At 40.4% G+C, this 15,971-nt stretch overlaps 1 protein-coding gene across 1 annotated transcript in view; it reads right to left on the bottom strand.

Annotated features, from left to right (window-relative positions):
• PLEKHA7 (pleckstrin homology domain containing A7) overlaps positions 1-15,527 on the bottom strand; it is a gene marked incomplete at its 5' end in the record, with an annotated part of 157,052 nt that extends 141,525 nt beyond the window's left edge. The window contains 3 exons of the mRNA XM_082059344.1: positions 14,984-15,041; positions 15,213-15,289; positions 15,445-15,527. Of these exons, the coding sequence (XP_081915470.1) occupies positions 14,984-15,041; positions 15,213-15,289; positions 15,445-15,527 (218 nt within the window). The remainder of the gene's footprint in view (positions 1-14,983; positions 15,042-15,212; positions 15,290-15,444) is intronic.
• Positions 15,528-15,971: the final 444 nt, after the last annotated feature.

Here is a 15,971-nt window from a genome sequence, read left to right as displayed (position 1 = left end):
CACCTTCCCATCAGTTACAGTATCTACACCATCTAGTACCAGTTGCGTACACAAGGCAAGTATTCAGCCGTCTATTGTAGGTCCCTTAGCTGTTTGCAGCTACTCTGAGCAATTAAGACAACATACTATACAGAATATCCTTATACAAATCAACTTTTCAAAGGCAGCTGTGACATTTAAGATAAGCTTATTTAGCAGGCAACCTAAGGAGAAGCCTATACTTATGGAAAAAAAAAATACACATTATAATTAAGTGCATACTAAGCAGTAGCCTATTTGAGTTGATTGATCTGCCTTTGTTCCAAGCACTCAAACTGTTGCTTTCTAAAATAGAGCGTCTTTAAAACCTGTTTTTGTTATAGTCTCGTTTCAGTGTATTTCCAGAGAAGCATTACCCAACTATAAACCTGTTTTTCATGCCCTGTAGAAACTGTTTTCAACACCAGGGGGGAGGGAGGGAAGGTATCAACCTAAGAGCTACAGAGCTTTAAAGGACATTCCTGTCCTATTTCAGATTAAGAACAAACGCCTTCCTCTAATTGTTAGACCTGCTGACAAGAAAGTAGCCATCCTGATGATGAGCCACCTTAAAAAAAAATATAATAAAAAAGCTTCACTGTAAGAGTTACCCTACTCTATTTGAATATGGAGTTAGGGCAGAGTCCTCATCCAATCAATGGTAAAGGTCCATGCTCTAAAAATGAAGGGAAATTAACAGAACAATATCTACAAGATATAAGTTTACTGCAAATCTCTGACTGACCTTTTAACAGCTGAAACAGCATAAATTCCAGGAAAAACATAGATAGAATTGCACCTGCCGTCTTCTAAAGCTTTTGAAAGAGATACAACTACTTTTTTCCTAGCATCAAGAAAAACACCAATCCAGATATATTTCCTCAAACCCATTTGTCACAATAAGTAGTGTATTTATAATATTGTCTTATGAAGATGGCAAGTGCTCACCTCTCAGAAGATGTATTTGTCCAGCATGAGATACAAAACCAGCTTCCACCAGCCTTTGACCTGCTTGAGCTTCAAGAATACTTTTTGCAGGGGGAGGGGAGAAGTTATTAGCTACATCATTATAAATGTATTTTAACATAAATGCATTTTGACACAAATGGATTAACTAGATGGAATAATTTCACTGTCCAGATCTTCCAAAACTAGAGATCTGTATCTTTCTTAAAGAATGGAAGCCATCATAAAAGCAATTGCTATCTTAGATGGAATGACACAAAGAAAATTTTTACACAGTAATATATATATATTTTTTTTTACATATAGCATTTAAAATTCCAGGGGTTTGTGTTTGGTTGTGTCCTAATAGCAGAAGAAACGTAACCGCTTGCTTTTAAGACCTTGATGCAAGACCATATCAGGAGCGTTTCAAAAATGTATGCATACATGATTATTTCAACACAACAATGCCTCACAAGTCTTTTTTATCGTGTTGAAAACTCCACAGTTTAACATAATCCTTGTTTATTTAACTTGCCCATAACACATGATGATAGAGTAATTCTTGCACCTCTAAACTTCTTGCAAATGTTTGTTTAATCCTTTAGCTTCTGGGCAGGCTCAGAGAAAAGATTTCCTTCTCTTATTCAGCTAATTAACAGCTATGTCAGAAGCTGAGCGAAACTACCAGGAACGCACTTAAGCTCCTTTTTCCTTTTACAATTTAGAAGCCATTAGCAATGGAAAAACAAATTTACATGGTTCTAGATTAAAACCAGCTCGAAAACCTAAAATGAAATCAAGACTTTTCTATTGTAAATTATGTGAAGCACTCAAAAATCTTTCATGAAATTAAAAAAACAAAACAAAACAAACATTTTTATCACATACTAATAAGAGAAATTTTATTTTAGCTCACTTCAGAAGTGAAAAGCAAGTGGGAGCCACGTATTTACTGCTACACTTTAAGTCGCTTTATGACCTCTACTTCAGATCACCAAACACTCATTTCTGGAAACACTGGTGTGCCATGAAAGGATTTCTTATAGCAAATCCAGAAAAATCCAAAACATTACACAATCAACTACAAGTAAGTAAAACTAGTTCAGCTGTTAAGCAGAGTACATTTCATAGATAGAAGTAATTTTGTTTATGAAGACAGGAGTTCCAACTAACGCTAACTTCTGCTGACTCTCTAACTTCCCTGCAAAAAGCCATTTCTTTGATTATTAGACAGAAATTGTTTATGTCTACGTCACATATAGCTAAAAGCTTCCAGGAAGGTGGTGGTTTTTTCTCGCAATTATCTATTCCTATATGGCAGGTTCAGATGTTTCCTAAACATTTTTCATAGCTCTTGAACCAGAGCTCAACCTAAAGAAAGCCACAACACAAGTGAGAAACAAGCACACTCCCTTCAAATCAGCTGAAAACTTCGGGGCTCTCCTAATCTCACTCTGAATCTTCACATGGGCACTCCTCACAGACCACAGCACTCTGAATTCATACCTTCTTCAGATTTCTACTCACCCCCCAGTAGACAAGTCTTACATTGCAGTTGAGCATTTTCACTACAAACTTCGGTAGACAAAATAAATGGAAAGTCAAGTTAATTGACATGGAAGCTGCTGAGTTGAATAAAACACAAACATGAATAATACAGTAGAATTTGAAATGTATTTGCAGAGGTCAACAATCGCTCAGATTTCTGTACTACTGCAGAACCAACAAAGCTTGTGACAAAATACTTAAGAACTTTGTTAAATCAATTGAACACATAATCATTCTCAATTTATTTTATATTTTCATCTACATGCTTTACAAATGTCAAAATTTACCAAGAACAGCATTCTCAGCATGTTTTTCTAACTCAGTTTCACCCAAAACCACTGCAGAGAACCCATAGAAGGTACAAAAAAAGTTTGTTCTCATCAATGGAATTCCTGAAAGTTAAACTGAAAGGAAAAAAAGTTAATTTATTATTAACATTCTGGGGTAAACAAAAATTGTTGATGCTGAACTCTCTTCTTACGCTGACTCCACCTGCATTATCTCATTTGGATTATCACAGTTTATCCACCTCATTTATAGAATTTATTGTGCTTCTAATCAGAAATAAACCAACTGAAATTTTCTTTCTAAAGGAAACAAAAACAAAATTCATTAACAGGCTGTTATCTATAAAAATTCACTTTTTTTCTATTCCACAAAAAAAGAAGTGTAACAGGCCTGTTTACAACGTACCTCATCACAGAAATAGCTGTATGACAGCCTGAACATAAATTCACGTCTTCTCATCTCCCTACACAAACAAAACTCTCTTCTATACACCTATAATTCAAAAATTCTTGTAGCGTTACTATTCACATTACTTAAAAATACAACCTGCAGCTACTTCTTTTTAAGATTTCAGGCAACACTTAATCTGACTTCCACAAACCACAGTTTACTTGAGCTTCTGCTGTCTGCCTACCACAGTGACACAGGCACAGCATGCTGGTCATCAGAGACACCCCTTCCCTTAATTTGTCAGCTGTAGTTCCCCTATTAGATCCATCAAGGAAGATGAGCTGTAAAAAACTGAATTCCTGTAGCTCCATTCTCTCTGACTGCTATTTTTCTTGTGAGGGACAAGAAAAGTCACATTATCCATACACAGAAGTTTCAATTTTCCTCCTTCCTGCTCTCTTTAGTCCATCTTATTTATCAGTACCATCTATTTGCATCTAGTTTAATGTAATGTGTCGTGGTTTAACCCCAGACAGCAACTAAGCACCATGCAGCTGCTCGCTCACGCCCCCACAGTGGGAAAGGGGAGAGAATCAGAAGGATAAAAGTGAGAAGACTTATGGGTTGAGATCAAGGCAGTTTAATAGGTAAAACAAAAGCCGTGCATGCAAGCAAAGCAAACCAAGGAATTCATTCACTACTTCCCATCAGCATGCACATGTTCAGCCATCTCCAGGAAAGCTGGGCTCCACCACATGTAATGGTTACTTGGGAAGATGAAATGCCATCACTCTGAACATGTCCCCCACCTCACCTTCTACCCCCAAAATATATACCAAGCATGACACCATACGGTGTGGAATATCCCTTTGGCCACTTTGGGTCAGCTGTCCCAGCTGTGCCCCCTCCCAGCTTCTTGTGCACCTGGCACAGTGTGAGAAACTGAAAAGTCCTTGACTCCTTAGCAACAGGTGTTGGTCTCTTCTCCCAAGTAACAAACAACAGGACAAAAGGAAATAGCCTCAAGTTACTCCAGGGGAGGTTTAGATTGTATATTGGGAAAAAACTTCATGGAAGGGGTTGTCAGGCACTGGAACTGGCTGCCCAGGGAAGCAGTTGAGTCACCATCCATGGTGGTGTTCAAAAGACATATAGATGTGACGCTTCAGGACGTGGTTTGGTGGTGGGCTTGGCAGTGCAAGGTTAACAGTTGGACTCAATGGCCTTAAAGAGTCTTTTCTGACCTAAATGACTCTACAATTCGTTACTGTAGTCAGTATACAGGAGTGAATGTTTCCTTGCAGAGCAGAATTCCATCAAGTATAAGGGGTATTTAAATCTCATACAAAACTTGAAAATATTTCTACTGAAATTTGCTGGATCACCTGGCAAAACCAGTAATATGGTTGCAGCATTTCAAATTACTCAGTAAGGGAGAGGGCAACTACCAGAGTTTAAAAATCCATATCATTTGTAAATCTCTAAGCAAGGACTACTCTGCATCAATATGACAGCTACCGTATAGCAAATAGCAGGTAGTATGTTTTAATGCCTTAATTATGTATTTCCATATCTTGTGTTTAATGTTGACACTGGATGTTCTGGGTTAGTAAAGTTTACTTCAGGAATAACTGCAATTTATGTTTCTACCCGTGTTGGATTTTAATCTTTCAACTGCAATAAAAATGCAAAAGCAAAACCTGAATGTCATGCCTAACAAGCACATACTGATTGCCCAGCAGTCACATGCCACACACGGAAATATACTGAAAGTCATAAAGCGTGTGCTGTTTTACTTCATTATCATAGACCTCAGTAATTTCTATTTTCCTTCCTCTGTTCTGTTGTTTCAGTATTTCCTTTGTCAATTCAATATTCTCCAAAAGCATGGAAATGTAACTCTCAAGATTGTTTATCTGGAGATTTAGCTGTCATCCTCCTCCTCAAACAAGTTACCAGTAAGAGGAGAAAAAACAGCCAGTGACACTGAAGAGTATTACACTAACACCTTGATGAAGATTTATCACTTCACATTTCAACTGAAAAGACTAAATACACTGTTAAATAAGTCTATCAAAGCCCAACTTGATAGCTCTAATCTGTTTATTAAAAGGATTCTATATAACGATTTCACATGGGTAAAAATATGCCATTTGGGTGTTTCTTTTTGTTGTTGTTCCATTGTTGTTTTTAATATAAATGAGCTGAAACGGCAACTCACTACATAGCTAACTGGAAGACCAAAAGGAAAGAGGTCAGGCTATCTAAAATTGAATACTGGGAGTAATACCATACACAGCGTTGAAGGAATAAATCTTATTGCTATCTGAAATAGTTTTACGTTTTCAAGTATTTCTGTGCTAAAAAAGTAAAGCACAAATGAAGCGTTTAAAGAACAGCATCAACTATTTGCAAGGAAGGAAATAAAAACAATTTTTCAAGTCACTTGACAAGATTATTGTCTTAACTGGAAAGCAAGCAATGACTTTACATTAAAAAATGGCATGTTCACAAATGACTCTTTTTAAATTTAGAACAAAAAAAATGATGGCTGATACCCTGAGATGGTAGCAATATCAAATGTGTGATAACTGCCATCTAAGAAAAATGGTTTTCAAGATTTTTGCAGCTAACTTTTATTAATTTAATTTTAATTTAGTCCAGGCAATTCAACACAGTGTTGAGCCACCACGTCCCCTGTGGAACAACCATCCACCTCCAGATTTTGTCAGTCTTATCTCACCATGCAAACAGCTAATGTTATAACTACTGATCTTCAGAAAAACGTAATGAAAATATTACTGATTCTGCTTCACCAACCAGTGAAAATTACATATAGTGAACCACAGCAATTAGCATAGTTCTGTCTGCAGATGCATTTAAACATTCTCCTGAAATAGATCTAACAGATTTATTATTCCAGGTGTTAGGATAAGCCTCATTTCTTTTCCTTTGATCCAAAGTAGAATTGAACTCAAGCACTAAGAGGTTAACCTGCCAAGCACACATTTAAAACACCTCAAAATTGGCTTAAAGAGACACCTACTTGAAGGAAAAAAAATACATTTACCTTTTTGCCCTCTGATTTACACTGCTTGATAAACAAATGCTGCCTCTACTTTCTCATTGCTCTCTGTTATATTAATACCAGTATCTCAGGTTAATAAAAATGAGACTTCCACCAAGAAAAAGGACAGGCAAATAAGTACAAAAAGCAAAGAACCAAGTAAACATGACAGTTGCTGCTCAAGCATTTGCTAGTTCAAAAATGACTGTGAAACTATGACACTTTGAAATAAATATGCAGCTCACAAAAAGCCAGTAACTACATTTTTTCAGATGAAATCAAGTAGGAAATTAACAGCAGCTTTTCTGCTTAGTCATGTTTGACAATCACAGTCTATACAGAGCTCTTGGAAAAAAACTACATGCATGTTGCAGAACCAATATGTATTATCAAACTGCTCAGCACTCTGCTCTTAGTTCAGGATTATTTGGCCTCGAGGAAGTAAATAAAAATATAATAAAAATTCTCACTTGACAAAGAATTGTAAATTAAATCCAGTATTACTTAAATGCTTCAATTCAGCAGTGTATCCAAATCTCATTTTTAAAGTTTTAGTGGTTTTGGTTGTAGTTTTTACTAAACTAAAGATAAAACTTTAAAGATACAGATAGGCAATAGGAAAAGAAGGTTCTAAACAAAACTTCAGGAAGAAAAGCACATACCTACTATGTATTGGTAACAAGCCCTTGCACCTGTCTAGACAAGTTAGCGATGTTGTTGCCAAGCTCCATGTGGCAGACAATCAAAAAGAAAAGGGTTGGGCACTTAACCAGATTCTTCTTGGATTTTAATAGCTTTAATTACAAATCTGCTTTTAAATTAAAAGTTTTGCTTCTAAGGACAATATCTCAGAGCAGACCTTGTAAAACCATCTAATAATGCAGCAGGAAAAGACAATTAAACTACAAATAAAATGAGGTTTTAGCCCCATCTTTTACTGTTATCCAAGACAAGGTCATTAAAAAAAAAAGGCACATCTAGGAGGCATAGACAAAACAAATTAGATTTAACAGTAAATGGGAATGTATAGTCATACTGGATAGAATCGGATGCGATATTAAGTAAATGTGACACCACATTATTCAAGTTGGTCTTTGCAAAGATGCTGCACTACAGTACTAAAGCAGTACACTTAATCTGTACCAATGAATGTAAATATTTGAGATGATGGCAAACTTTGATCTGTAGAGAGATGAAAACTCATTTTAGTATAATCCATCTGCAGCAAACAGAATGATGGGAAAATGCAGAGCATAGAACCCAGGAGAAAACCCTGCAACCACGTAATCCACAGTATGTGCTTCTCTCTTTACCAAAGCACTTGCTAAGATTGTTTAGTATTGCCAGACTCGCCCAGAAAAGGTACTTTTTTGTTTCCTAAAATTATAAATACAAAAAATATCTTGCACTATACATTTGCCTGCAGATGGGTAATCCTCTTAACTAGGCCTAATTGTTAGACAGTTTAATGGCTACTGAGAGATTGAAGAAGCCACCTTCTTCAACAAAATGTGTAGTATTAATATCAAGATTCTGCTGTCCCAAATATTTGTGATTCTCGCTTCTCTGGTAGATAATAGGTAAAAAATAAAACAAAATTAAAAGTGTTGAATGGGTTATCTATTTCCTTATCTGTGTGGCAGACATATTGCATACTTCTAAAAGCAGTCTGAAATGTACCACAGGATTAGGAAAACTATTTTTAAGGCCACAGCAATACCTACCTGATACAACTGTATTTATTTTTTTAGACAGACTTTCACAGATATTGAAACCCTCACTGCAAGGTGCAGCTTCCTAAAACACACACATGCTCCCCTGAACACGCATTCAATGAACACAGAAGTGGACACTACTTCAGGAAAGAAGTTGAATGAACAAAGTTTTTCTGACAGATTCATGTCAAAGAAGCTAGAATGTATACTGAACAAAATGTGGATTCCAGCAGCTCTGGAGAATCCGTTTGTACCCTTGTTTCTGAGCTACAACACAAGTTGTATAACCCTAACCAGAACAAAAGAATGTTCCTCTGTTCCCCACACAACTTTGAATTTCAGAAGTGTTCAACACTCAAAAAACACCTGAAGTTAATACAAACTATACTTTAAGTGTATGTTATCCTTGTTGGCCCCTCAAGTAGTCAAAATTCAGTTTTCCAACAGTTGTATATTTTGGAAGAAAGGCAAACAAAGACTGACAAACCAAGCTAAGTACTTTTTGGTGCAGCCTTGCTTTAAAAACAAACAAAACCCAGCACCTCCCCTTGTGCACTCCTCCCTCCCCCAGGAATGCATACGACGTTCCTCTTCATTCATATCCGTCACTGAATCAAACTGCACATGGCATTGTCCTTACGCATAGCTCCACATTTGCTCTTCCAGAGGGCACTCGGCAGTGCGGGCAGCATGACCAGGCCCTTCTCCCGCTTTCTGAGAGCTGAACTACAAAGTACTTCTTTTGCTGACTGCAATCGGCAGCAATCTCTGCCCAAGTACAAATTTATCAGCATTCACTTCACTCTTATGAGTGATCTCTCACTTTCACTTCCATCAAAAAAGGACATTTAATTGTTTCCCCAATCTGAATGAAACATAGCTACTGTCTCTACCCAGTGGGTCCGACATTCCTAGCTCACTTCTGTTCACAATCCAGTAGAATAAAATTTATAAAACAGGCTGTCGGATCAAGCCCCAAGCTGGAGAACAAAGGATGAAAAGAGAGACACGGAGAAACTTATACACACAGTACTGTTTACTTTTACTGTGTATAGTTCTCTTTTCCTCCCACGGCACAAATGGAACACTTTCCTACAATAAATTTTAAAATAATAATTAAAAGCCCCAACACAGACTGACCCCCACCCTGGCAGCTTCTCTCTTGCTGCCTAATTCCCTGCAGCAAACCAGCAGGGGCCGCCCAAGACCGTCTAACGCTTCTGCAGACCTGCAGGACACCAACGGCTCCACTGCCCCCGAATTCCACCACAGAAGCCCGTTCTAGGATTTTCCTTCCGCTTCTCAATTTCATATGCATTTTTCCACCCATACGAAGTACCTCAATGAAGTCTAGTCCCCTCAAGGGCAGCTCCTGACTGAATTCTAGTCACAACCTACAGATTGCTGCATATGGTGCCTCTCAAGATTTATCCAAACCACAGCTTTACCCATTGCTGTCTGGGTTTCTTTCCCTAAAAGTTTCTCTGTGACACTTTATAGCACACAAACTCCTTTCATTTTGCCAGAGACTATCCTCAAATTTGCTAGTGATGGTGTAAACATCTTCATTTTTGGTTAGTGAAGTTCTCATGCGGTTCCAGCCACATAATTTTTACTTTACTTCAGTAACTCCACGCAACTCACGCAACAATGACAGAGTAAAGTACTTCATAGGCCACCTCACACGTGGATTTCATTTCAGTTTGTATACTCCCTCATTCACTAATTAAGACCTTTTACCTAAGCATGAGTTCAAGAACCTCAAAAGACATAATCTTTATTGAAGATTCATTAAGAGGGACATCACTACTCTTTAATCAGTATTTAGGTGCTCCAGTATCTTTTGCTTCTACAGCAATAACCATCACAGAAAACAGCAAGAATAAGAAAGTATATATAGCAGACCATGAAACACATACAGTAAGTCTTGCTCTAGCCCACCTAAACAGCCATAAAAAAAACAGCATATCCGACATCCTACCAGGAGTGGGGAAGACAGGAATTTCTGCAGGGCAAAAGAAACCTGTTGATTAAATTTATTAACGAGATTATAAAACAATCTTATCAAAGAATCAAAAGGACTGAACTCAGTAATGCAGATGGTCTCTTCACCTTCTGGCTTCTGTGATTAAATAATCATTAACTGGGTATCATCTATAGCTCACAGTGGGTGAATCTGAGCTCCTGTGTGGTTTTCAGTGACATGCTATCTGAACGAACCAAAGTTACAAAGGCAGACTTGGTGATCACCATCTTCTGTGTTCTTTGCTCTTCTACTATTTCCAAATACTTGAAACACATACCATGCACATTTCCTACACACAGTAAAAGATAAATGAAATAAAGAATAACAGCTGCAAACAGTTACACACTATGGCTATGAACAATGGCAATTTCATATGAAGTTTCATTTTGTGTACATTCACTGTTACCTGAAGAAGAGGCCAAGTTGGACTAAAAACTGATTTCAGAAATAAGCAAAGGGTTAACTTCAGATATTTAAGTGTTGATTTCCACTTTTTTGTTCTTATTTAGGCTACGATTTGAATGCAATATTACCTTTGAGATGTGCAATATTATTGCAGTGTTCTAAAACAATATCTATAGCAGCAGTACCTTTTTAAACTTACATCAATACAAGCCAGTTATGTATCTAATACTGGAAGAATGGATTGTATTGCATAAATACTCATCACAATCTTTCAAAGCTATAAGAAGGTAACAAAGCATTCCACACTTTCAAAGCTTTCCACCTTCCTTAAGTCTTTTGGATTATCAAAAAAAATAAGCAAATGGAAACAGAAGCCTGAACTATAATGTATACATGCACTGTTTTTCCATCAGTCACTATTTTCCCCACATCATATCTCCTTCCCCAAAATAAGAGTCTGCCAACCACACTTACCACCACGCATCAGAAACCCAACTACCAGAAACAAACCAGAGCAAGCCTTGTCAAGTCCTCATTCAATTCCACACAGGCTCAGCAACAACCACCTTTCTGCAGTGATTCTAACATAAAGCAGTTGCCCAACAAACACAACATATTTCAAAAACATCAGCAATAACAACAAACAAACAGACAGAAGAGTAGCGCAAGCTGTCCTCGGCACTCCAAAATCAGAATATGCAAGATCCAGGATACTTTCAGACAAAGAAACATCCAGTCCTATTATCACTACTAAATCAATATTCCTCTTAAAACAGATCAAAGGTTGGCATACCAAACAAATTAGACACTCCATTTTTTAGGTTAAAAAAAAAAAAAAAGGTCAAATTGCTCACTTTTACACATTTTTGTCAGTGAAAGAAAAGATGAAGTAACATTGATGAAAGAAAGTCTAACAGTTCACAGGCAACAGTAACCAAATCGCAACCTTTCCTAATTGGTACCTATATTGAGTGCAGGTGATTATGCCATGTCTTTGTTTGATTAAGAGTAACAAAGATGGTGAGGCTACATATGTGGAAAGACGTAAAATTGCATGGAGTTATCCCATTTTCTTCTTAGGACAAGCTATTGAAAAATTGCAAATAAGCCACAGAAGAAACAGTGAGATTTTACCAAAACCACCAAATGGAGATCCAGAAAAATCAGCTTATGCATGATTTATTTAACGTTTTATTTAGTGATTTCATGATAGAAGGCAGGGCTGTACCTTTGCCACTATCAAAGAAACCTGGAGAATAATCAAACAGAAAATAATTCAGGAAGATGTGGATATGCATAAATGGGAAGAACTAGAATGTAGCTTCATACATGACTTCCTAATATAGAGTCTTAAAAGTTAAAGCAGCAAAGAAAGATCTGGATGTATCAATTGGCAGCATTCGCATGTGCTGTCAGTGTGGGTGTCTTCCCCAAATAGGCAAACAAACTAAAATGCAGAAAGTTGAGAAATTCTGAAAGCCAAGAAAGCACTTTTGTTGTTTGAGAGGCTCATAAAAGCTCATTCCAGCACACGATTCTGTACAAAGATTACTTCATATTGCAAGAGGTGCAGAGAACTACAGGGTAATCAAACAGGAGAGCCCTTTTTAAAGGACCAAAGAACCCAGTTTATTTAGTTGAGCAAAACAAGACTAAAGGGGATGTGATTTCATACAAACATCTCAAATCAATAACGAAAGAGAAAACAGTCCCCTTAAACTACAGGACAGCTGCTTAGCTATAGAACAGCACTGACACACACAAAAAATCCCACACATTATAAACCAGAGCACATTAATTTTGAAAGCTGCTGTCCATCAGAAGTGGAGTTCTGAAAATTTTCAAAGTCCCAGTACGTGGAAGGGGGAGAAAAGCTTACCTGGTTTTGATATTAAACTCGACCAGCTTATAAACCTTGTTTTACTATACAATGTTACAAGGTTGTCCATAGTATTGAAGTAAAAAAAAAATATTTAATCCTGTGTCAATTTAAGTCAAACATGGCTCACACCCAGCGTTTCATCTAACATTTTGATTACTGCTGCACCAGAAATGAGTTATGTAAGTGGAATTAGCCTATATACTTTTAAATAAAATGTTTGATTGTGTCCCACATTAAATTATTTAGGATAGAAATACTACTTAGTAACCATTTCCTTTCATTAAAGAAATAATACTTAAATAATATTTAAAATAGAAATAAGAGTTACAAGATACATAAAGAAATTGACCAAAGAGGAAAAACTACAATAAGTTGTCTTAATAGTGGAAATCAGCACAAGAGATGAGTGACTTGTAGCATTCCTCCTGACACTCTTCAATAAGTTAGTAGCTAAGGAGTGACAATGTGCTGATGAAATTTCTGTGGATGACACTAAACTGGAAACCATTGCCAGTACAAAAAGGACTGGGCAGCTGTACAGGAGAGCTCATGGGTTTTGTGAGCTGGAATGCCAGAAAATGGAATTTAATAGTACAACATGTGAAATCATGCGTTTAGAGATCTTTTCTGTAAGCTGAGAACTCATCGCGTTGAAGCAACACAGGAGGAACGGACAGGGCAGTGAGGTATGGAAATCCTCATCTAAGGATGCTGATGTTTATGTGAGCCCAAGGGGAGCTCACTATGTTCATGGAAGAAAACCTGAGAAATTCCACTTGGCTAAGAAAGCCTCCGAGCTGGAAACAGAGACGCCAGAGCAGTGCTGGGGGAAGTATCACTGCTGAAGAGGATCCTGCATCAGGTGAAACTTTGGTCTGAAGCAATGCAGCTGAACAGCTTTATGTCAAAAAATTGCTGTTGCTCCTCACAAAACTTCAGTTGGCTAAAGATAGTCAAGTTTATCCAACTGCTGTATAAAATACACACTCCTTTCCATATTTCATTTCCTGCAGCACTTCCAGCCCAAGCTAAAGTATACTATTAGCACAAGTTATGACCACACACAGCTATAATTTAACAGATCAGAAATTAAAAGTTTTGTAATTGCCTGACAAACAAGACATGAATGTGGTCTTCCAAATAGAGCAGCTGGGAAAAGAAACCTAAGCTGTTCTAAAATTGCACTAGTAAGCTCCTGGAAAGAACAGAAAGACAAATAGATGCATTCCTACAAGTTTGTGTTGATGTACCTGTGTAAAAGATCTGTCTACTATACATTTACAGACTGTACAGTTACCTTAGAGTTCCATCAGCCACCTATGTAACCAGAAGAACTCTTATTCCTTCCTTTCAATGCACTGGCCACAGTTACAGGATGGCTGCTCTAAGTGGTATTCAGCTGCTCTCCAATGCCTATCTCCTGTACACGAGTTGAGAGAGCTAAACTGCCCAATCCAGCACTGTAAGGAATTGTCTGGCTCAGTCAAACAGGGACTGACAGCCTTTTTCCTCCTTTGTAGGTAAAAAAAAAAGGGACACTTTAGGATCATCTGGAATTTTATTTAATATTCATCCTACCATGTGAGGTATTTATGATGGCTTCAGTCAATTCCTCCTTCATCTGGCCCAGTATGGTTTTGAAGTTGGATCTTTATTAAAAAGACCTCAGGTTTCTCAAAGGTTTTGGAGCATATCACTCTGCAGGCATTTCAAAACTTGACATCTGTGACACAGCTGTCAGCAGTTATAGGGGACTGTACCTAATGACCTGGGTTAACCATTTCAGTCCTGCACTGAAGCAGTAAAATAGTCTGAGTGTTTTCCAATCCTTTTCTGTTAGTTTCACTGAATTTATCACACATTCAGATTTCCAAAGGAAAATGCTAAGACATCATAAGTGGCATACAGCTGTATATCCAGGGCATACCAAAGTTTTACTGATTTGATTAGAACTCTGCTTTTACAAATGTAAACACTGCTGTAAAAAGCCTTATATAGTAACGTTTGAAATAAATTCTCTTAGTTATCCTCTTTTACTGCAACATGCTTGCATCTCATAGAGTAAAAGAGCCTTAACAGGCAGCACAGACCAAGTTTTTAACTGTTCTCTGAATAAGATACACCACATGAAAGATAGGATGGCCACCACCAGCCCAGGCAAGGGAAGGTCATCTGTTCAGCCCTCTCTCTAGAAAGAAACACTGAAAGCCTTTTGCTTGCAAAACTTCCCAGTGCTACATCCACAGCCACGAGCGACTTAAAATAAATGAAAAAAACAAAACAAAACAAAAACAACATCCACCTTCAACCATGACCGGCGCTCAGCAATGCATGGCTCCACCTGCCACAAAACGCACTTTAAATCCAGGAAGGAGGGAGAGAAACAACACACACACAAGGAAAAAAAAGGACAAAAAAGCCTGAAGAGCCGCCTCCGGGGAAACCTGTTGCTAGACACCGAGAGCGGCAGGCGGGGATCCCGCAGCGGCCGCGCCCGGCAGCCAACTTTCCCCATCCGACACCGCACGGCTCGTCACTTTCCCTCGCGTTGATCATTAATTAAACGGGCGGACGTGCCGGGTCGGGGCCGGCTGGAGGTGGCAGCGGCCCGGCGCCCCCCCCCCGCCTGAGGCGGCCCCGCGGCCGGGCCAGGGCCGCGCCGCCAACGCGCCCCGCGGGGCCGGGCAGTTACTCACTCGATGAAGTAGCTGGCGCCCTCCTCCGAGAACCCCTCCTCCCATCCGCGGGGCAGGTCTGCAAGGGAGGGGGACAGAGGGAAGGAGAAAGAAAGCGGGGAAGGAGGGGTGAGAACTTCGCCCGCCAAGTGCCTCACTGGCCGCGGAGCGGGGGGAGCGAAGCGGCCGTTAACGGTGCGAGGGGCGAGGGCCGGGTGGGGCAGCCTTCCCGCCCCCCCCGGACACCCACCTGAGCGGATCATGTGCCCGGAGTTGACGGGCTCCCCGGTGCGAGGATGCAGCCAAGTGGTGGTGCGGGTCAGGTCGCTGCGGGGGAGAAGCGGAAAACATGCACCTGTTAGAGACTGCGTGCGGCCGCCCGGGCGGGAGGGAGGGAGGCGGGCAGGCAGCGGCGGGAGCGGGGCCACCCTCCACCCCCGCACCCCTTCCCTCGGCGCCCCCGCCCGCCGGCGCCCCCTTACTCGATGAAGAAGACTCGCCCGTCCTTGCAGACGCCGTAGGACCAGTGCTCAGGTAGAGTGTCCCGCCCCACCGCCGCCGCCATGTTCGCGGTGCGCGCAGCCAGCCGGCCGGGGAGGGGGTGCGGGCGGGCGGCCGGCGCTCGGCGCCCAGCGCCCGGCTCTGCTCGGCAGCGCCACCGCGGCCGCCGGAGGCGCGGCGCCTCGGCGCGGGCAAGGGGCGACACCTCCCGCCCGTCAGGAGGCCGGCGCCGACCCCGGGCAGACGGCTGAGGCGGCGGGAGCCTGAGGGGGCGCCGGCCCCTTTGTCCGCCGCGGCCCCGCGCGCTCCCCCGAGTCCCGCGTGGGCCGGCGGCCCCGTCCCCGCGCGGCAGCCGCCGGGGTCACTCCCGAGTCGTAGGACACCGAGCGGGACGCGGCGACGCGGGCTCGGAAGCAAGCGGCGCACCGCGGGGGCCCGAGCGGCTCCGCGGTCTGACAGGGAGGGGTCACGTCCTTGGAGACGATCTCCGTTCAATGAAGAGACCGGA

Source organism: Streptopelia decaocto, assembly GCF_964273445.1.
Source record: "Streptopelia decaocto genome assembly, chromosome: 7".
In the NCBI taxonomy this organism is placed as follows: Eukaryota; Metazoa; Chordata; class Aves; order Columbiformes; family Columbidae; genus Streptopelia; species Streptopelia decaocto.
This window is presented reverse-complemented; position numbering and strand designations above follow the sequence as displayed.